The 23969-nt window shown below is 38.1% G+C and overlaps 1 protein-coding gene across 1 annotated transcript; it reads right to left on the reverse strand.

Annotated features, from left to right (window-relative positions):
- Positions 1–100: 100 nt before the first annotated feature.
- LOC111323630 (Na(+)/H(+) exchanger beta-like) lies at positions 101–23935 on the reverse strand. The gene is made up of 27 exons (XM_088755809.1): positions 23553–23935; positions 23353–23398; positions 21978–22019; positions 21199–21267; positions 20497–20578; positions 20252–20279; positions 20037–20137; positions 19656–19731; positions 19034–19104; positions 18738–18849; positions 17884–17965; positions 16783–16878; positions 16192–16313; positions 15419–15495; positions 13718–13846; positions 13437–13526; positions 12988–13053; positions 10599–10711; positions 9832–9888; positions 9524–9580; positions 8012–8053; positions 6843–6901; positions 6280–6359; positions 5265–5335; positions 3737–3905; positions 3241–3371; positions 101–2521 (listed from the first exon to the last, which is right to left on the reverse strand). Exons 1-27 carry the CDS (start codon positions 23791–23793, stop codon positions 2338–2340), a joined length of 2493 nt encoding a protein of 830 aa, XP_088611935.1. The 5' UTR covers positions 23794–23935; the 3' UTR covers positions 101–2337.
- Positions 23936–23969: the final 34 nt, after the last annotated feature.

Genomic DNA, 23969 nt, shown 5'->3' on the forward strand with positions numbered 1-23969 from the left:
ACATTTTTGCCAAAAATGACAATTAGAGTGTTTTACATGCATTTTTTTTTTCACTAGACAAACACCAAAATGTATTTGGAACAGATAAGGAACAACTAAATTTCCAAAAATAAGTTTATTTTCTTAAGAACTACAAAAATTTATTGCTTAATTAATTATTCTTATAATTTCCACTCAACAAGATAAAAAAATTACAGCCTTGAAGATCATTCTCTACTTTTGTTGGGAACAGTTTGTAATCTTAAGTTAACTTTTCCATGTCCTCTACTTGAAATTGTATCATGTTACCCCCTCGACCAGGCATTTCCACAAGGGTATTATTTAATTTAGCTTTAAATAGTTTGCCTAGCATATCCACACTTTGATAAATAGCAAAATGATTCTTAAAAACATTACTGCATCATATACAACTACTTAACCAAAACGTGCTAATTTTGACTATTAAATATGATAAATATATGAAGTTCATATATTTTGAACTGCGGTTATAGATACGTCGGCCTGCTCCCAGTTGGCTTGTTAGCTCAATTGGTAGAGCACTGCACTAGTATCGCAGAGGTCAGTGGTTCGAATGCCGTACAGGCCTGATTTTCGCTATTGCATAAATAGCGCTCTCTACTGCGAGGATCGTGCATCATACGTTTGACTATTAAATAGCATTACACTTGTATTCCCCCACTTTTTTGCTGGGTATTTTAATATTTAAAGGCATGCTACTACAATTTTAAGATTATTTCCTATAACACTCTTGAACACCAATGTGTATCTTTGGTTTACCCATCAATTTATCGGGGTTGCCCCCACTCAATTCTACTCAATTCTTCATAGAAATTCATGGTTAAGGTGAACTCCACTTAAGAGTTGCAAGTTAAGAAAGAATTGGATGAATTTAAAATTTTGACGTCTATGCTTAGTTTGCACTTCCAAAACATTTTACAGGTACTGAAATTCAAACACAGCTTTGAATTGCTTACCATCACAAAGTTGTGTATTACCTTCAACTTTGTTTGGTTCTGACAGGTCAACTGACCAATCATGTTAAAGTTTAGGCCATGAGAAAAACCTCAAAATCAATAACAAATTATGGTTGGTGTTCTCACCACTGATGAGCTCTTTCTCCATTCCTTAAAATAATCTCAGTGGTGATCACCATTTTGGGATAACAAAGTACTTAGGTTGTTGATAGTGAGTGTGTGTTCCAATTCGCGAACCAATTAAGACTAGGCTAAGTTTAAATTCATAGTTAGCAACATCCCTAATGTTTTACTTCTGTCAATAACTTATCGTGTGAGCCTAACATTGCAATTTGGTGCATTTTTTCAATCAAATTCATGGGTAAAACTTGAGCCAAATATTTGGCAAACTGTTAATGATAAGCAAATTAAATGGCTACAGACATATGAAGACCACTTTGTGAAAATTTTTATATTTTACAAGAATTATTAAAAACCAAACTTAAAAAAATGAAAAATATAATTCTTACTTTGTAATTCTGCCAATTTTCCTACAAAAATAAGAATTCTCGACATCCCTAAGAAATGTAATTCAATTCTTATCTGTCACGTTTACAATCGATATTTCACAAAAACAAAAACCGAAAACTCAAAGTTTCTACACGTGAACACTTGGCCAGATTTTCCTTTACTGATAAGACAAAATTAACAGGAAAAGTGATTTTGAGTCTTGTCAGCTTTAAAGTGTGCACTTTAGTGAACATTTTTCGTTTTCTTTTTATTTGCTGTCTCCACTTTCGGCTGAAACATATATTGTTTAGTTTGTCTTGGAGCAACTTCAGAATACCCACTTTTGACCATTACGAATCGAATTCTCCCGCGCTCCCGAAGTCGAAGAATAACATTAAAAGAGAGGGAATTTAAACCAGTGCTTCCGCAGTTCTGCGCTCACGAAGTCAAAGAATAATGAAAAGAGAGGGCAGTTAAACTAGTGCCCCCGCAGTCCAACGCCCACGAAGTTGAAGAATGATTTTAAAAAAGGGCAGTATAAACTAGTGCTAAAGACGCATATTAAGTGTGGCCGGGCATTCTCAAGTTTAGCCTTTGTCGTTATAGATGTGTTAAACACGAATAGGTTCACTGAAATTTTGTAATTTCGCATTCCGTCCGGTTCGTTAGATCAGACAGCACATGCTTTTCGATAGACCAAGAGAATTGTTAGGTAACGTGAAACGCCACACGAAATGTTATTACCAGTTGCTAGGCTTTCTACCTTCGTTCGTTGTCATACGTTACCGCTTAAAATACTTATTTCATTTTCATTTAATTTAAAAGTAAAGGGTTTATATTGCTTACTAAACCTACAATTAAATGAATTTTGTCATTACATTTCGCTTTCAGCATTCTTGTCTTCTCCTTTGTCACTATCTACTTGTACCACAAACGAATCCAGGGGAATACTATCAGGCTCTGTCGGTAAATCTTCCGTGGGTTTCCTGTCGTCTTTTTCTTTGGTATCTTCATCATCTACATTCTTAAGGAGTGGTTCGTGAGGACCTACGTCTTTGCTAATGAAAAAAACAACCATGCATTTCAGCATATTACATGTAGCAAAACGTGTGCAATGAAATGTAGGGGGCATTTTTGTGGAAACTACAAGTCTCAGACAACGTGAAAGCACACAAGGAAACTAGAGAAGTCTGTGGTGTTAATCAAATTGTAAGGCCTTGTTTGCTCATATTTGCAATTTCAAACCCGATTGTAAATTTCCCCTTTAGCTATTTTACATTTCGTTTCAACTACATTAGGATAATTTGGCGCTTTATTAAGCTGAATAAGTTTACCTACGATCATCACCTGTTTCCTTGGCATTGCATTGATATTGTTATAATTACTACTCCTTGAAGTGGTTCTATTTGAATCATTTGTCTTCAGAACAAGAGAGGCATTTGTTTCCCTTTCCTACCCTAACGCCATTTTGTCCTGAAAAGTGAGGCCGACGTTTTTCACCCAAAAGTAATCCGCCTCCAACCTTGCCCATCCGTGCCACTGCTTGGCTTTAAGTTCTGCATTTCTTCCGAGTTCTTCGGCTTGGAGTTGTTTATATTGCGATCTTTTCGTTTAGCAACCGTTATTTGGGATGTCGCGCGAAAATTAAGAGAGGCTGAGAAGGAGGTTAGATCTTAGACGAATGGGTTTCATATAAACTGGCTACCACTGAATCTCGGTAACAAGGGACCAACAAGCCTTTGTTGATGGTTACACTGACTTTTGATTGCACACCAACCTTTCAAAGGAAGGATACCGTCCTATTCTGCCCTTCGGCTTCGCCTCAAAAGATATACCACGCTCTTCATCCTCGCTGCTCGAGGGAATGGGACCTACAGGATATTCAGCTGACGGTGAAGTCCGTCCGGCCTGGAAGAGAGAAACTTTTTAAAAGCAATTTTCTAGACTTAAGTAACTGTAAACGTCATCTTCAAACCTTTAAATATCAAATTTAGCAGAATACCGTAATTAGATAAAATTGGAGTCCGAGAACTCTCAAATTTCCTTTTCCTAAACTTTGTCTATTTTTACAGATGTCTCCGAACTTTTGAATGTTTTTCTGGTTCATATTGCGGACAGCAGTCGTTTCTACCTTATTCTCTTAAAAGTTTGCGCAAGAAATCAGTGCTTGAATGACCAAAATCGATCCATCTGCGGATACCATAAGTTTGACTATGACTAAGTCTAACGTACAGAACCTGGTAGGGTACATATCCCTGAGGATACACACGTACCTCATCATCCTCTTCGAAGATTGCGGACAGTTGTTTCTTAGGAAGCTGTTCGTGCCGCTTATGATGCTTGTGTCGTTTATGGTGATGCCTTGGTTTATGTTTGCGATGAAAGTGAATAGGTTTCGAATTCACTAAAATCTGATTTTGGTAGGCAGTATCTCTTGGTTTCCTGGTACAAAAAAAATCAAATTGAGGTAACCATTGATTAGGGTATGTAGGATAACACAGTACATGGCGTCGACCCGGAAGTCACCAGAAAGTATAGGATTGGGTCGGTGATGGTGATTGACCTTCGTGAAAAATGATCGGTCTCTTTAAGTTTTGCGGCGAGGTGACATTCAAGTGGCACAAATTTCATCGGAAATTTAGCACAAACGTTTGCGAGACATGAAAGGCGGCCGAAAGTTAAAAGTTTTTATTCCCGGTGCCCACTACACATTTTTTGGTCAGCACAATTTGGTTATGAATCCTTTAACGACGACCTCACGGTCGATTCAGTGGCGTTAAGGCGCACCAGAATCAGTTTCATTTTTCTTTCAGTTGGCGTCCGCGTCTTAAAAACGGATCTGCTTAACCCTTAACCCTATTCCGCTTCGATCCGCTGCTCCAGTCATAAAGGGTAAATTGAAAAATCAGCTAAGGAACCGCGGTGCTCAGATGAAAAGAAAAACTACTGGTACAGGAAGAGAAGCTGATACGCGTGGGAGAGGTTTTGACGAAGAGGAATGTTTTCAGTACAAAACTATTTGTCGAGTTACTGACGAGCATTGTTTTTGTCATGGTTTTTCCACTCAATTATAAAATGATTGCCTTCGCAAAGCTCATCCCCAATTTCTTACAAAGAGAAAAAAAAAAAAAGTGCCTCGACCAAATGCACCAGGCGCGCAGCTTTTCAACCAAGCAGACGTAAAATCAAATCTTGACGTGCTCTGAGCAGTATTCTTATTTCCGCCCTCACTAGTGACGTGTTGCACGTTCTTCCATGTTTGACGCATGTTCGTTCTTTGATGTTCTGGAAAACAGAAGTATGCTCTCCCGTTCATTTCGTTATATTAGAGAGATTTAGCACAGCGTTTACGTGAAACGTGAACGGTAAGAGTGACCACGTGACCTTGTTTTTTCCCCCAATTGTTTTCACGTTTGCTGGTTGCGCTTGCCGTTTCTACGTGAAAGTAACCTGTTTCGCGTTTGCCGAGTAGGCAAGACTTTCTCCACTCATTCCTTCACAGAGTAGAAGTTAATTGCCGGAAAAAGGGCACCGAAACTATTTCTTGTAAGTCATAGAGGAACGCCTTCAAATCCACCAAAACGTGAGCTTACGAGAAGCTACAGCAGCAAGGTTCATGCTATTTTACGTGAAACGTAAAAGGGCACGCTAACGTTTGCCGTTTCACGTAAACGCGGTGCTAAATCTCTCTATTATCAACGTTTGCCACTGGCACGATTTTTTACCCTCGGTTTTAAGGTTTGGTCGGTAAAACGAAAGCGTTTCAATACAACAGCCAAAGTTACAAAAAGAGGTACTTACATGGGAAAAAGGTAGCGAGGAAAATCTTCGTCGTCGTCAAGCAAATTATTTCTGTACATTTTCCTGTGCCTCTGTTAACAGAAAGAAATTACCAAATCAGGTTGAGAAGTGCAAGTGGAAAAAGACACAATGGAAAATTTAATAACCATAACTTACTACGTATGATGCATGATCCTTCGCAGTAGATAGCGCTATTTATGCAATAGCGAAAATCAGACCTGAAAAAAATCAGGCCTGTACGGAATTCGAACCACTGACCTCTGCGATACTAGTGCAGCGCTCTACCAATTGAGCTAACAAGCCAACTGGGAGCAGGCCAGTGATTTATCATCACGGGTTTATTACGAATCAACTTAACGGCCTGCTCCCAGTTGGCTTGTTAGCTCAATTGGTAGAGCGCTGCACTAGTATCGCAGAGGTCAGTGGTTCGAGTCCCGCACAGGCCTGATTTTTTTCAGGTCTGATTTTCGCTATTGCATAAATAGCGCTATCTACTGTGAAGGATCGTGCATCATACGTATTTAATACCGCAGTTCAAAATATATGAACTTCATATATATTCATTGTATCTGACATAACTTACTATAGATCGCTACGCATTATTTTTGTCCATTGTTTCTTGTACAGTAGTGTTAATTGTAGCAAAGTTTTGCGTGCGCTTTCTTTGTGTCATTACGTTACGTAGCATGAATTTAAACCGTATTGTTCATCGTTGGTGCAGTTTTTTCAGTGCAGTTTGTCAAGTGTAGTTTGTATATTCGTTCTTTTCGCTTCGCGTAGCTTGTTCGCCACTTGGCAGGATTCACAACATCGCAACAAATGTAAGTTTGTATTATGTAGTTTTCGTCGTCGTTTTCTTTGTAGCTTTCCTTGGGTATTTAGTGTAGTTTATGTTATAATAGGTTTTCGTTTGCTGTTTTATTTGCAGTTTTAACCGTGTTGTTTCGTGTCGTATCGTTTCGCCGTGTTGAAATTGTGCTTGTTAGAATTAGTCGCCCGTGGCAGTAATACTTACACTTCTTCTGTTTCTTTCTATGAGATTGTTTAAGCTATGCATTGAGGTGTCGTGAATTTCAAGCTCGCCTCCACTTGGTACTGAAATGTCAAAGAAAGAGTCATGAACATTAACTGTATGACCCCTGAGAGGGACTGGAGTCGAATTTCTCCTTACAATATCACCCCTGAATCACACATTAAGGCCACGGGAATAAAGAAAATAATCACCCACTAAAGAAGCTCTTGATTGTTAAACAAATTCTCCTTGTCAGCAACTGGAGATTCATGGAGAACAGTATGGGGAATATGCAAAGTGATGTTGGGGTGTAAATGGTTAAGAAGGAAAACAGTTTTTTCCCCTGAACCCATTCTGTGACAAGCTGTTAAATACATATGTACTGAGGAGTTTCTGTCTTACGTCTTGCGACAGAACCTTTTGATATGTGTCCATGAACAACTGATTACAAGCATTACTGAATCACGGCCACATACACAACGCAATGTTCAAAAAGAGTATTCAAAGATTATTTTTGTGACACTACGCGTAGTCAGTGGGCTATGGGGTTATAAACATAACAGTACCTCCTGACGCTCGCCAATCTACTTGAATAGCATCAGGAACACGAACATCTTCTCCTGCCCTGTAGAAGAAAGGACAAAGTGTTAAAATTGAAAAAAAAAAAAAAAAAAAAAAAAGGAAGAAAGTGTTTATATTTAGCTCAATCAAAATTAAACGTTGTATCTAAGAATAACTGCGTAGTACCACTAAGAGGTTTGACTGCCGACAAAACTCCACAAACTTTTTTTTCTGGCCATTTTTAAGAACCAAAACACTTGACGGCTAGAATTAATCTTTACAACGACCAAAGACGCTACTCCTAAAGGTTACGTACCGATTCAGGGGCCCGTTTCTCGAAGGTTCCGGTAACTTAACGGACCCGTAAAGCTGTTATGTTTTCTTTTAAGATAGCGATTTCAAAAGTTTTGAAAATGATGGAATAAAACTATCAGCTAAAGAAACAAAAAGGACTTGTTTTGGGTGCCAGAACCTGCTTCCCTATCCTTTAAATTTTGATTTTAAAACATTGCTTCGGGCCCGTTAAGTTACCGGGACCTTCGAGAAACGGGCCCCAGGTGACAAGAAAGGTCGACACTGTGAGCCGAAATCTGAGAAGATCACAAATTCGTGAAAATTCGTCTCCAAGGCCCCCCCCCCCCCCCGAAAAAACTTGATTATAGGAAAAAGGGCTTAATGTTGTGCTGAAGGTTGCTGGAACACTCACTCCATTCAGAATTTATGTCAAGCAACTCCTAAAGGTTACGTACCGATTCAGGTGACAAGAAAGGTCGACACTGTGGGCCGAAATCTGAGAAGATCACAAATTAGTGAAAATTCGTCTCCAAGGCCCCCCCCCCCCCGAAAAAACTTGATTATAGGAAAAAGGGCTTAATGTTGAAAATCATCCCAAGAGTCTAGACCCTCTGATAGAGTTCAAAAGATTTAACCCTTTTTCACTCCCAAGATCTGATTGTTAATTCTCTCCTCTAGCTGCTACACATTTCTTTGTAGATTAGTAACAAGAATTTGATGTTAGGTCAAGAGAACAACTTCTGCCCTGATAAGTTTGAGTATTCTCATCAACTGTTTGCTGGATAATGTTTATATATTATAGGGAGAAGTTACATGTTAATCACCTCTGGGATTTAAAGGGTTAAAGTGACAACTGAAGTAAAATACAAGTTCACATTACCTTAGCCCGGGTTTATTTTCATCTTCATCTTCATCTGATTCACTAACAGAAAAGCAAAAAGCATTATTTAAATCAGTTAAAAACGAAGAGCCATGTAAAATTTATGACCCCTCTTTGTATGGATTAAGGCCTAATTTATATAAAATTGCCTTCATGGTCCCGATCGACCCGGTTCGGAGGAGTTCTCAATGATACGGGCCATTGGACGAAATAGGAGCTAAGCATAATTCAGTTTTATAGGGACGATAGGGTTGCCCCTTTGTCTGGGTATTTAGTGATGTTTTAGTTTGGTTTTATTAAAATTGTCTTAATTGCTTGCGCATCATTTAGGACGATCCAGTCGATTACATGTAAACCAGACTTGAGACAAGACACAGGGGCGGGGGGGGGGGGGGCGTTTACGTGGGTCGCTGCTGCTTGTGTGAAACGTGAAGATTAGTTGCGAATCTCACGGATCCTTGAAGTCGACTGGGAACCGTAAGGGACGTGGGATCCTTGAAGTCGACTGGGAACCGTAAGGGACGTGGGATCCTTGAAGTCGACTGGGAACCGTAAGGGACGTGGTAAAAGCGCAGTTTTAGTTACCTTTATACCGAGAAAACCGGAAATTAACGCAAGAAGTGTAATACTGTCGCGTTCATCGCGGTTCTATCGCGCTTGATCGACGAAATCGTTGTTACGGGAGGCTTAGATTGCTAGATCGAGGAGCAGACAAAGACCACTTAAGTGCTTTCTTCTGCGAATTCATTCTGAGAACGCAGTAATTCGAAGAAGGTAAGTGGTGTTTGCGTTGGGAAGTCCGTGTGAGCTTTTCCGATTACCTTTCGCGTAAAAATAAAGACGTCAAAGACGTCTTGCATATCAAATTTCAGACGTAACAGTTACCAATTTCGTGACAAGCATGTGGCTAATTTCCATATCTGCTGACTAAGACGACTGTCAAATATTTTTTGATGATGATATCGTCACCTTAAGCATTTTCAAGTAAAAAAACTACCATTGAACGAATAAATCTTACTTCACTAAGGCTGAAGACCTGTTCCAAACGAAGTAATTTTGGCATGCCAGGTTAGACGTCAGATATAGGTGTAATACATAGATTTAGCCAAGCCTAAAAGCGGAGCTCCCAAGTTCGTAATATTAATGATAACATAAAAGATCTGCATTTGCCAAGACTCGCCTGAGACATCCCTCCCTTCGTTTTGATAGTCTCCCCTACCCTACCCGTGCAATCCGAAGGCACGTACGTAGGTACGTACGTAAGCTCGGTCAGTCACGTGACAACCAAACGAAAAGAGGTTGACCATATTACATGGGTATGGGGCTCTGTCCCACGCGCGCTTCGTGCGCGTGGGAGCCCCGCTAAAACCGAAGTATCAAATCCAATTTAAATGAAAATAGGCTACGATTTTTATGGCCGTTTCAGAAGTTCCGAAACTAGGCTTATCTCAGTATGTACTCTTAATAACGAGCTACGCTAAAAACTACTGTACATTTAACAAAGCCACTTACTTTGCACAGATGGCCGATGCTTCAAAAGCACTCTTCGCTAACAGCTCAAGTGGGATACTGCAAGATTAACAGATAAGCGTTTTTACTAACTCCCGAGGAGGGAGAACTCCACATCCTTAGAAAGGTTGAATTTAACTATAACCGTGGCTCGAACTGTAATTGACTCCTACAAGATACCATAATATACACTCTCACCACCCCCGACGAAGCTTTGTAATCTTCATACCGGTTTAGCTGGTGTGCACGACAGAGAGCCAGAAATAATGAAACTTAAAAACACTCAGTTATGTAAATGAAAGGATCCTTACTTTGTGGGAAATATGGCTGATCCGCTTCCTTCTTTTTCTAAGCGTGTCAAGGCATCTCTGCAAAATAAAGCATGGGAGAAAAATTAAAGTTATTTCACCCCTTTGAAAAGTTACAGATCGTCAGTTCTACAGCTATTGAATTGATATCAATACAAAAATTTAAAAGATACTTGAAGCAGATGTAACTGAATTTTGGATAGCTATTCGACAAACGTCCGAGTCATCTAATATTTCAAAGTATATCAAAGACCTAAACTACACCAAACTCCACCAAACTATACCAACCTCATTAAACAACCCCAACTACACCAAACTACACCAACCTCATTAAACAACCCCAACTATACCAAACTATACCAACCTCATTAAACAACCCCAACTACACCAAACTACACCGACCACATTTACCCTTTCTACGCTAACATGAGCATTCATATTCTCCAAGCTATTCTCTTTCCTTCCTATTGTATTGACAAAGGAAACTTGTTTGACAATCAGGAGCTTCTCAAATTGATTACCACTCCTTTCATTTTTATGAACCTTACATTCGATTCAAAGGCGAAACTGTACGGAGAAATTTTAAGCCAGACACACTTACAAGTGAAAGGTTCAAACAACACCGACTACACTAAACTCTTCTGTACTCTGCTCTTGTCTACATTGAAGTCTACCTTCGTCACGTTAATCATGTATCTATTACCCCATAGCTTTTTTTCATCGCAGTTCATATCATCACCTAAAAACAAAAGATTTTAAGTTTGCGTTACTTGTAAGCCAGTCTTCTGTACGCGAGCAAAATTTCTTCATCTTGGACAAACCGATCGTTGTCACGTATCAACCACCTCCTCAGATAATGTGTGTGCACATACTCTAACATTTCCTGCAAAGTAATAACAATAATGAGAATAGATCCTCAGACACATGATTTTAACAAAAGGGACCTTTGATTGATCGAGGATTAAACAGTATTTTTCTACATTCAACCTCACAACTCTACATTTTTTTCTGGATTTCCGTTGTTCGATACTGCCACATTAAGTTTTCCTTTATTGATTTTCTTTTTTCTATTAGCTTTTTTCTTCTTTCTTTTGTGTTTTGTGTGTGTGTGTGTGTGTGTGTGTGTGTGCGTGCGTGTGTGTGTGTGTGCGTGTGTGTGCGTGCGTGTGTGCGTGTGTGCGGTACCTGGCCCTTTTAATATAATTATTTATTCATAACCTAAGAGGGCTGTCCTATCTTTTTAGCCCACCATGGTTATTAGGGGCAGCCTGTTCTCTTTCTATTTTTCATGTAATGGTTTTTTTTGTGTGTCATGTAAAAGGGTACAAATAAAGCTGTTGCAATCCTTCCTTTCCAAGTGATTGATACTGCAGAACTAATTTAAAAAATGGCCTTTAGAAAATAACTCTTTCTCAAGACTTAGGAACTGGGAAGGTGCAATTAAAGAGTTTCCATAGCCACTAGTCAGATAAGAAATGTCCAAGTTATCAATTCGTCGAGTTTAATGTTAAGGAACGAAAGAAGAGGAAATATCAATGGCGTCTTGTGAATTATGACAATGTCAGAGCTATCACACAGCTGCATCAGTAAATGAGTCGGAGCACTTTTCGATTGCGTGTCATAGCACCAGAGAATTCACACCAGCCAATAAGGAAAAAGGAAAATACCTTCAAGAGCCGATGAGAACTTAAAAAGTAAAAACAAGTTATCTGCCTAAAAACCGCGGGAAAACGCGGGCGACCAAGTCGCAATTGGTCACGATACATCATGATAAGCTGATTGGTCGTCTTAAGTCTGATTTGGGAATTTCTGACGCTTGCCTGGTTTAAATCGTATCTATCTGACCGGACCAAGCGTGTTTCTGTAAATGGTAGTCTCTCAGATCAGTTTCCTTTAAAACAAGGTGTTCCTCAAGGATCATGCTTGGGCCCTGTGCTTTTCATTATCTACACGCGCAAACTGTTTCAGATTGTTGAACGCCATCTTCTACAAGTTCACTGCTACGCGGACGACACACAGTTGTATGTATCATTCAACCCTAATCGATCCGTGGATGCTGATTTTTCCATCAAGTCAATGACTGACTGTATCAATGACATTAGGAGTTGGCTGATTTCAGATAATCTCATGTTGAACGATAACAAAACAGAATTTTTAATTATAGGTACCAGGCAGCAGCTAGCCAAGGTTAACATCAATTGCATTAGGGTTGGGTCGATTGATGTTTGTCCGGTAACGTTTGCTAGAAACCTAGGCTCATGGTTTGATGAGCGGCTTACTATGTCAACTCATGTTAGCAAGTTATGTGGTGCTGCCTTTTATCATTTGCACAATATCAAACGCATTCGCAAGTATTTGTCTCGAGAATCAACAGAAATGCTTGTCCATGTATTTATTACATCTCGTGTTGATTATTGTAACAGTCTTTTGTATGGGCTGCCCAACTACCAGCTTGACAAATTGCAGAGAGTTTTGAATGCCTTAGCCAGGCTAGTTTGTAATGCATCTAGGTTTTGTCATGTCTCGCCCCTTCTTCGCGGTCTGCATTGGCTTCCTGTTAAAGCCCGTATAGAATTTAAGATTCTGCTTATTACGTTCAAAGCAATTCACGGCCTGTTCCTAAATATTTATGTGATTTACTAACATTTAAATCGTCCTTATATAACCTTAGATCTTCAGATAGTATTTTACTTTCTATGCCAGCTACTCGATCCAAGACGTTAGGTGATCGAGCTTTTATGGTAGCAGCGCAAAGGCTCTGGAACTCTCTTCCAAAAGAACTTCGTGCGATTACTAATGTGAACAGTTTTAAGGCGCATATCAAGACTTATCTTTTCAGAACTCTTTATCGGTGAGCAATTTCATATTCAGTTCTATTCTCAGTTTGACATATTATACTGTTTAAGTTAATTTTTAATTTAATCAAAAGTGTAATGCGCTTTTGATCATTGTATGTAAAGAGCGCACTATAAATTGATAAACTATTATTATTATTATTATTATTATTTTAGTTTTGCATTTGATTGGTTGCGAGAGTGGCACGAGTTTTCTGGACCAATCACAGAGCGAAGTAAAGAAAAACCAATGCAATCACGAATTACTTTGGATACTCAATTGAAATTTGTCTTAATACACAAATTCCACACAGGAAACTCTTACCCAGTAATACCCGTGACCATGATGGCCACTGATTTCTTCAATTCCAGCCACAAGGTGGTCTAAAAGCTATAGAAAGGGATGAAAGTGTGTTAAATAAATGTTTCGAGACAACTTCAACTTTATGCAGGGGAACTTTGTTTGTCGCTGGGGTCTTAAATTCATTAATCCCAGTGTTTCTTTCCAATCACGAGTATAAACATATTTCAATGAATTTCTAAATTAAACTTGCGTGGTAACCAACATTCATCCAGCATTTAAGATAGAAGTAATTGTATGAATACTCTTGCTTGTTAGCTTTTTATCATCAGTTTTAGAGAACAGACCACCGAATCCGGCGTTAGTAACCGAGACTTATTTGGACACAACTGATGATAATAAAACACGAGCCACATACAATCAAACAAGGTGATGTTGCAATTTTGAGACGCAACCAGATTAGAAGGAATTACCTTTTCGTTAAGCTCCACACACATGCTGAGTTGTTCCTTTCCCCTCAGTTTCACATGAAGAATCCGCACAAGAGGTTTGATCGTCATCCCCTGTAATAACAAGATATAATCAGACAGGCATATTATCATTACCTGCTACTTCTATCGGACTATCCATCGTGTAGCTTGTGCTTTTTTCGAAGAATCGAAGAATTGAGCAGATAAGCACAAGAGTTTTGCCCTGGTGTTCACTTTCAAAAATTGCAAATTGAGAAAATTTGCTGGCCATGTTGCTCATTTACCTGGAAGAAAACTGTAAAAAGGACAATAACAATTGTGGTGGTGACAAACATGTTCTTCATTGGAAAATGATGTTCGTCCAGTAAAACAGCCAAGGAGAATGACACAGCACCTCTGATACCACCATAGCTCTAAAACAAAGACAAAAGAAGCAATGGTTGGTCTGGAATCTTAACCACAGTAAGAAATCATCTACTTAAATAAACAACAGCTTCTATTTGGCGCGAAAATATGCGCGGATATTTGCACGCAGACATTATGGACCGGGTATTTACACGACGTCTAACCCAAACAGTGGGCCTCAGGGATTCTCTATAAAAGGGTTGATTTGATGAAATAAATGTCCTTCCACCATTGGCTTTCGACCCTCTTGACATTGTTCACAAAAATAAATGTTCAGATGAAAGGTTCGGCTATACTGAGGATGGCTTTGCACGAGGTTTTGTTAAACAATGGCTGAACTTTGTTTAAACAACTGGCCTATCTGTTCTAACATGCGAACAGTTTTCTGAGAGCGAAGCTCAAGGAAAACTGTGAGCGTGGAGGAACAGATGATGTCCAAGGACAAATATACGAGCATATTTTCGCGCAAAATATAAGCTATTGTGTTCAACTATCTTGCAACGCGCGTGAAAAAATGTTTACGAACAGCGTACTGTTTGCTACGCGAGATGTTCTCTTTTGAGTGTTCTCGGGCACGACTTCTTGAACAAAAAAATATTTCCCTTCTTCTGTAACAACCCTAAAACGCTCTCTCATCTTGGAATAAAAATTTTAAACGAAGACTTACCGTACAGTTGTGGACATGAGGTTCGAAAATCGGGGAAAATCACTTGGGTGATATTGTCTAATATCTAGGTTCTCATATTTTAGTACTTACAGTTCAGATAAATTATGTAAGGTATCAACTAAATGTTCATCGCTATATGCTTTGACTTGAGGACAGGAAGATCCCTAATTCAATGAGTACAATTACAGTTTCCCATCGGGTTAGTGACAGAATTAAAGAAATTCCGACTGTGGATGGGAATGCTGGGGAGTTAACCTGCACGGTTTTGGCAAGCTCTCATATTAATAAATAAAAGGGGTAAGTTTCATACACAAGAAACTGTGGTGCTACGTCGGTGGGGGAGTATAACAAGGTAATTTAGGTTTTATCAATGGAGTTGATTGGCCAACGTAAAGATTTCTAAAGCGAATGACGAAGGGCTAACGCTCGAAACAACAGCTTTGAAACCCTTTACGGTGGCCAGTTTACATTTTATCAACTCAGTTGATAAAACCACAATTACCTCTGTCATCTTACATTCATAAGTTTAGAGGTGAAAAATAAACCCAAAAAAATAATGACAATAATTGACTATAATTAATAAGTTGGTAAAGGTACATTTATCATCATGATTATGACAAACTCTTATGCTTGAATATTCTCTTCAACACTCACAATTAGAGCAATTAATTTACCTTTATCAAATTCACCTTGATAACAAACTTAAAGTGTTGTGCTCCATTACTTTGCCAAACAGGTATAACAGTTTCTATAGGAAACTAATTCACATTTGCTTTGAGGGGGAGAGGAGAGGGGTGAAGAAATGGCAACATCTAAACCCACAGTCTCTTGGTATACAAGTTGTTTTTGGTGAGCAAATTAATACTGCACATGTAGTTAGCCAAAGCAGACAACAATAAAAAACTCTGATTACCATAATAAATTGATCTACAGCGCTGAGTTTATTAATGCGACCAAATCTATTGGCAAGGAAGGTAAGGATGACAACCCCTGAAATAAATTAAAAATAAACAGTTACATTCCTTCAAAGTGGAGAAGTTTGTCTACCTGGGCAGCGTCATCAACAAAGATGGAGGAACAGATGAAGACATCAAGAGCTGGATCAACAAGGCCAGACATGCATTCAACACCCTCCACCCCAGTTGGAATTCTTCAGCCCTCTCCCTCCCAACAAGATCAGAATCTTCAACACCAATGTCAAGTCTGTCTTACTGTATAAATCCCCATCAAAGTGGAGATCAGAAAAAAGGAAATGGGGGTGGATCAGCAACACACTCAGGAAATCCCCCTCAAACGTCACCAAGCAAGCCCTTGACTGGAATCCGCGAGAAAAGCGAAAAGTAGGAAGACCGAAACAGACTTGGCGCAGGAGCACTGACACAGAGGCGAAGGCCATCGGAACAACATGGGCACAGCTGAGGAGAACTGCACAGAACTGAGTGTGTTGGAGGAGTGTTTTTACCACCCTATATTCCTCAGGGGACCAAAAGGCTTAAGTCAAGTTCCTTCAAAGTTCACAATCTGTCCAACTTTTAGAAGTTTAGTCATTCTTCTTCACCCTTGACTTACAGTTTAACTTTACTGTTGACTACCCTGATAAAGTTCCATGCTTCCTCTCTGGCACATTTCAAATTTTTTATAGCACAAAGGAAAAAAAATGTTGGTATAAAGATAAAAGTAGCTCACCTAAGGCCCTGAAAACAAGGAGAAATACCAGTGTGACAAAGACAAACTGTGTGTTCCATTCATGACTCCAACTGACCACTTGCACTCCAAGGAACATGAAGATCAGAGTCTCACTGCTTGAACTGCAAATAAAAACAAAAAGAATAATTGTAAGAAAAAAGTCCATTTTACAGTCGCATGCTTGGTTGCCAAGCCCTTGAACAGGAGTGAGGCTAAGGGTGACCTTGTTAAGATACAAATGTTGCTGATTTTCAAATGTAAATTAATTCATTGTTATCATGCTAACCAGATACAGTGGTCTCCATCATTACAAGGTCACCGTCAGCCTCACTCCAAATCATAGGCTCGCAACTAAGTACACAACTGTAAAATGGCCTATTGTGTACTAAGCAAAAGTAATGGATGATGTGCCACTGGCCACTAGAAGTACATTTCTTGGTTCAATTGCCAGCATTCATTCCACAATTACTCCTGGGTTCAAGCCATTTGCTATTATCATACTTGCAGTTGTTATAAAGATGAATGAGTATGTTCATGACCACAATCAGAACTCAGACAGTGGTATAATAGTATGAGACAAGACAAAAGTACCTCAGCATCTTCAAAAAGTACTTGATTGTTGTATGGGACTTTCTTGAGATGTTACGTTCAACGTAAGGCTTCATGACAATAGCACAAGTGACAATACTGTATTAAGCAAATAACATCATTGTCAAAATAACTCGCACATACAAATCATATATTCTAGACAATGAAGATAGCAAAAGGGTAAATTTGGAATACAGTGTAAAATATTTATAATACCAAAAGCAATCAGGGTTTTAATTATACAATCATATTTATTTCCTTGAAGAATTCCAAGTTTCTAAAACATGCAGCATAAATATAAAATTCAAAATGTCGCTAGGAGAAAAATTATTGTGCCCCACTCCCACAATCCCATAGGAAACACTAGAGAAAGCGGACGTGTAGGGCTGGATGGGTCAATGTTGGCCAATCTGGAAAAAGCCATCTGGCCCTGCTGCTTTCACATTGCTTTGATGAAAAAACTCAAAGAAAAGAGAGTAATGAGAGAAAAAGTCACATTTTTCGAGGAATTGGGAATTTCTTGTTCTGACTTAAAAAAAAAATTAAGGAAAAGTTTTACTTGCAGATTTTTTTTTGTGCTTGCGTGCATAACCTTGGGCAAAATAATTTACTATCCAGCCCTTCCACTCAGTCAGTAAGTACACATTAATTTTCACCTAATTTAATTTACTCCATTTTCACTGCATTATTTGCAGTGGGGAAGGATTAGAAAGGAACATATGAACCATTCGTGCTAGTCCACCCTCCCACCCATCCCACCCCAGGGGAGGACATCCATCACACAGTAATCTAGTGTGTGGGAAATTTACATCTCCTACCCCAACCCTGCAGGAGACGGGACCTCCATTTATTCATCTCTATCTGAGAAGACTAGATTATCTAACCATTTCTTGATGTTATAAAAAGGTAGCAAATTCTTCTCAATTATTTTAAGACCCTGAGTGTTGGTCCGGCCGGGGCTTGAACCCTCGACCTCCCACACAACAGTCCAGCGCTCTATCCATTGAGCTAACTGGTAGGCTGTTAGTTTGAAAAGTCTGAAAATTGGTGCTGAAAACAAACAACATCACACAGATAAAGATCATGCACTGATAAGTTTATCACCTCATAATTCCAGACAAGTGGAACAGTTCTGCCGTCAGGTATGAAAGGTAACTCATAATAAACACAAAGATGGGTTCAATCACTACAAAAAGAGAACCAAGAATAAATTAAAATAATTTCCATTCCAGTTCACCAAATCATTGTTATCATCAATATCAACACTATCTTAAAAGTTTATTATCACTTTTTTGCCCATTACACCTCATATAGCTTTCACCATCAAAACGATTTCAATTTTCTCATCTCAGAATAAGTATGACTCATGAGTATTGAACTGCCTCATGTATGAAGTGAAAGGACTGGCACAATTAGATCCCTTAGTACTTGATTTATGCATTGATCAATTCAAAGCTTTGACATCCCTCTCCCCTACAACCAACCTCCCAGGCATTTGAACTTTTGAAGATTGGCTTGGTCAAATTCCTGCTCCCCTCTGGACCAAATTGGCATCAAATATGTACCCCACACAATATTGAATGATTCTTTGTGTGATCAATGAATGTTTTAGAATTTAGTTCAGTCATACTTTTCCTGACTCCTGTTGGGTTTTTCACTTGCAAGCATCATTCTATGATGTGGAAATTGTCTTTCTAAGGCTTTTGCTAAGACACAAAAGCAGACCTTTTACCTTTTTAATTCCCCATTAAAACAGGTATTTGAACTGGAAAGACTTGACACTTCTGGTTCAAATGCCCCACCCCATGGAGGCAAGGTTCAAATTTCCCACTCTCCAGGCATGGACAACAGTCAAATGTCAGTGGGTTACCAAGGGGGGTGGGGGGGATGTTGAAGTTTTGAATTGATGGTTGCTTTAAGAAGTCTTCCACAGAAATGGTTGCACAGTGACAACTTACCTCTAACATGATCAGTATACTTGGTTACAAATGCGGTGGCCAATCCCCACAGCAACCCCAGAGTTGTCCCTCCGAGACTGACCACAAAGAATGATGCAAAGCCAGTAAGGATCTGAAAGAGTTGATTGGTTCATTTACTACTGACATGAATAGTTTGCTTGAATTGTACTGCTCTTTTTCTCCAATCAATGATAAAACTTTCTGGCAGGGAAAAGGGTGGGTCTTAATTAAAAGCTTGTATTTGCAAAAACCTACTGTAGCTAGTTTACATTTATGTATAAAACTCGTTAATGTACCTCTTTGTAAGAGACTTCATCAAACCCTGCTAAACCTTCAAAGAGATGGTATAGAACTACAGTCACAGCATCTGAATAAAAACAAGAGAGCCGCTTGTCTCATCATCATCATCATCATCATACTTTATTTGATATAGTAGGTTAAATTAAAGGCGGCTGGAGGCTCATGTGGACCTACTGTCTACGGAATTCAGCTAAAGCTATCTAGGTATTTTATTATCTAATTGGATCAAAATTACAATACTAAAAATTTCTAAAATCTTGATTATTAAATTAAAGGCAGCCATGCAGAGGCTGATGTGGACCTATTCTCTACAGAATTTGGCTTAAGCTATCTAGGTATACCATTATCAAATTGGATCAAAATTACAATCATACCAAAAATATTTAAAATCTTGATTCTTATGAGAGACCCTACATGCTTCTTTCAGAAAGCTAAGATTATAAATGAAGTTCTTATGATGTCATTGTTTTAGAAGGTTCTGAAGAAGCCTATCTGTTATGCAATTTATCAACTTGTCAATAATAGTTAAGATGAAACTCTTAAACAAGTCAAATTTTGAGATTCCAAAGAGTAACCTATGAAAAAAGATATGGAGAGACCCAAAAAAGCTTATCTTACCATTTAAAAGTGATTCTCCAAACACCAGGATATACAGCATAACATTAACATGAATTTCTTCAAACACAGCAAGCACCTGATAAAATAATCGGAAGTTAACCTGCATAGAGCACAGGTTTGTCACTAAGCACCAGCTGTCAGAAAAATGTACAAAATCAAAAAGTGGCAATCACTGGCTGGATTTTTGCCTGGTAAAGCACAATGGGCACTTCTAAGGTTACACCCAAGATTACCATCGTTCGCTTCCTTTAAGCCACCTCACTTGAAATTTCAGCCAACAACATAATTTCTTACCTTCAACCCTGACAACATGAATCAATTTTTAACTTGTAATCATGGCACACAAGGTGTCAAATTTGTATGTATAAGCATGCAACCTACAGCAACTGGATCCACTGCCGCAATGAGGGCTGCAAATGTCAATGTATGCATCAAAGTCAAGTTCAGCCCGCCAGTCAGTGATACCCCAAACAATGACAGCCCTGGTAATGAAATTAGAAAAGTTGATGTTTTCAGTATTTATAACTTCACACAAGACTTGAGATGCTATACTTTTAAGAGAAAAAGTAGTGAAGTGACAGTTCAAGAAGACTCACCTACAGTGAATGTATTGAAAATTGTTCCCTGTCCACAAAAAGAGAGTAATGAGAGAAATAAATAGATAAATAAAATGATTCAAAATCATTATCAATGCAGGTCTGATAATCATTCCAAAAATTATTGATCATATGAATGTATGTACCTATGAGCTACACAAACAATGCAAATATCCAAGAAATATAAAAGGAATGTTCCATAAAGATACTACACAATGAAGTTTTAAAATAAATAGAAAACATACCACAACAGCATACAACAAAATTGTTCCTATGTTGTTGAAAAATGCTCTGTCCTGAAGAAAATAACCAGCCTCAAGGACAATTCTGGAAACCAGAAAGTAACATGAAGAAACCATAAATTACAGTCATGTTAATTGGATTGAGCAAGATTAGGAAATGGCTTGCTAAGAGAGATCTACAATCTGCGAAAAAAATTGTGAACACATTGATCTTTTCAAACCCCCTGATTAGCACTAACCCAAGGTTAAATTTTAATCAGGGTTTCTTCATTCCTTTTTTCAAAGCCTTTTTCAGATAAGTTTCTCTATTTGGTTTCAATCTTCCAATAATCAAATTCTAGTAAGACCAAAGAAACCTATGATGAATTTTCTTTTAATAAGACTGCGGATCTGAAATCAGATTTCACACTGTTGGTCATCATAACCCAGCTTTAACAACCCGGCCTTCTGGCTGACCTTTTAATTTTCCAGCCTTTTTGTCATGTAACGAAAAACACATCAATGGGCATGATATCAAAATTAAAAGAAAAAATACAGTTACTTTCATATTGGTGAAACAGTCTGACTCAGGAAAGATGCCTCAGGGAGGTACATTAATTTTCTAAGAAAATATTGTCTGTAACCTTACACTGTAATTTACTTCTTGTTACAGCCAAAAGATTTAAAAGAGACTTAAAAAAATGATTTTCAACACAAATAACTTACGGCGGCAGCATAAACAGAAAGAAAGTGCGTGATGAGAAGGTGGGAACCATCTCCAAAATGCCTATACCCCTGGATGAAGGTAAAAGTACAATGACACTGAGTAAATTGTTTGTTTTGTTTAATCAAATATCTGTTTTAATGAATCAACTAATAAGTACCACACCAGCAAAAGAAATGATGAAGATGTGTCTGATACTGTTCACAAGGAGAGAGAGAGTCTGTTCCTTCAAGTTCCCTAATTTCTAAAGACTCAAAAGCAAAGTTTGGTGACTCTCTTTTTAAATATCAAATCAAAGGACATCTTCTAGCACAAATCAAGTATAAATTATTTTAAGACTGGTATATAGATACCTTAACTTTGTCACCATTGATAGGTATCTTCCACTACCTGGTTTTCATGTGGTTACCAGTTAAATTAGTCAGTTTTGGTAGATTATTTATATTGGAAGCTTCAGGAAAAGTGAATAGTCCATTTTACAGTTGTGCGTTTGGTTGCCAAGCCTTTGAATGGGAGCGAGGCTAGGGTTGACCTTGTTATGATACAAACCTTGCTGCCTTTCAAATGTAAATCACTTTGTTATCATGCTAAGTAGATACAGGTCTCTATCACAACAAGGTCACCTTCAGCCTCACTCTGAATCAAAGGCTTGGCAACTAAGTAAACATCTATAAAATGGCCTATTCAAATACCAATACAGACTGTCAAGTACTGTGAGCTGTGTAACACTACCACATTCAGGTTACATCAATGAAATTATACATAATTCCTCATCACTTACTTCATTATCCCTCCAATAACAATTCCAAGGACAATTACCAGACTGAAGTAAAGGAAATGATTGATAATAATGAGTAACTATCAGTAATATAATCATTACTTGATAGAAAAAACTGGATCACTAGAAAATACAATATAAAATACTTGATCAAGGTATATGAGTACAGTTTTCTGACTGCCAATATATAAGCTACCAATATCATGCTTAAACTGGAAATCACTTGGATTTCAGTCAGTAATTTTGCTTTTTTTCAATAAACAAAGTTAGACACTCTGGTTTTAATTATCAATCCATTTTTTGAACTTGTTAATTCAGTAGTTGAAAACATTTGTAGTAAGTGAGCTTCTTGGTTATTAGATCCCTAGATGATGTCACCATTAACAGCATATTCCTGTGTTATTATATAAAACAAATAGCTTCCATGTTACCCTTGGTCTGTGCGATAATAGATTACAGATGATATCAAAATGTGGCAAGAAAATCACTAATACATTAGCCTGTAACCATCTGCCACTTTTTGATGTCACGTGTGATCTATGACTAAAAAAATGTAAAAAAATGATGTTGAGCTGGGAATGAAAGTGTTAAAAATGAGGCATAATTTGAAACATCTGCAAAATCAGGTGACTGCTGTTGAAACAGCCAGCCAATAGAGTCAAATTTTTGTACAGTAGATGAGATTGTATATAAGCAGTCACTAATGATGAGTTGGATTATGCCAAAACTAAAAAAGTTTCAATACAGAAAATTGTGTCAGCTGTTTAACATTGTGACAGTTATTCATCACACTTAGTATTTCAAAATGGATGATGAATATCAGTTTTTCCAGCTGGAGATTTTTACTCATAGGAAACAAGGAAAATTAATTGGGTGATTGTTTAGAATCCACGTCTGAGAAAAATATCTCCAATTCACACACACACCCGAAAAGAAAACCACATATAAATCTTTAGAAAGTTGATTTCTTTTTGCAAAATTCCACCCAAAATGAAGCAGCTGAAGAAAACAATATACTTTTAATTCAAGGTTTCATTTCTATAACAACCTGAACATAACCTACATAGCTAGAGTCAACAACAGATCTGATCAAGAGAGACGAAATGGCTGGCCAGCTGTCAAAGATAGGTCGATCTGCATTTTAATCAAATGTGAAAAAAAAAAAAAATTGCAACACTATAGATTTGATATTATCTCGAAAGGCTTCTAAAATCCACTAAATAAATTCAATTTTTTCAACGTTAATCTTGATTATTTAATTTTTTCAATGCATCGATGTTATAAAGTGCAAAAACTGACAGAGCTTTTAAAAATTATCTGCCCCTCTTTAACACAGATTAAAATAAAGACGGCAGCTGCGTTAATTAATTCAACTCACCATGACTCCGGTACAATCGAAGACAGCTTGTGAGACAAATGAAAAACTGAAAGGAAGAGAAAATCGGATTTCACAGTTCTGAATTTTCTTCATATTCTGAGTCGAAAATATAAGAAATCGATTGTCGAATTACAAGTCACACCACTACTTCCAGCGAAGCCGCTAATTACCTCCGCATTACATTTCTAGTCAACACTTACCGAGTTTGGCAAAACTTGCAATCAAAATCCATACAATGATCGTCAGTGGCCCAGCCACATATGCAAAGTCAAACTTTGCCACTTTAAGCTCCGGTGGCGGATCGCTGGCATGACCTGGTGTTCCGTTTTCATGAGAAGTGTTATTGTGGCTGGCACTTTGCTTGTCGTCAACCGATGACTCAACACGGAGGATTAGCACGCACACTGACAACAAAATTGCAACTGGGTTTATGAAATTCATCTTAAACTTTCACACCTTGTCACCTCCTCCAGATGTCCCTTTTCCCCCTGATGTCTTTTAACCCATTGATTTTCAAGAATTAAAGAAAAGTTTCTCCTGCAAGAAATGTAATCCTTTACATCAAGTCAACGGCGAAAGACTGGTAACTAGTGGCAAACTCATTTACTTTGTGTAAA

Source organism: Stylophora pistillata, chromosome 4 (assembly GCF_964205215.1).
Source record: "Stylophora pistillata chromosome 4, jaStyPist1.2, whole genome shotgun sequence".
Taxonomy (NCBI): Eukaryota; Metazoa; Cnidaria; class Anthozoa; order Scleractinia; family Pocilloporidae; genus Stylophora; species Stylophora pistillata.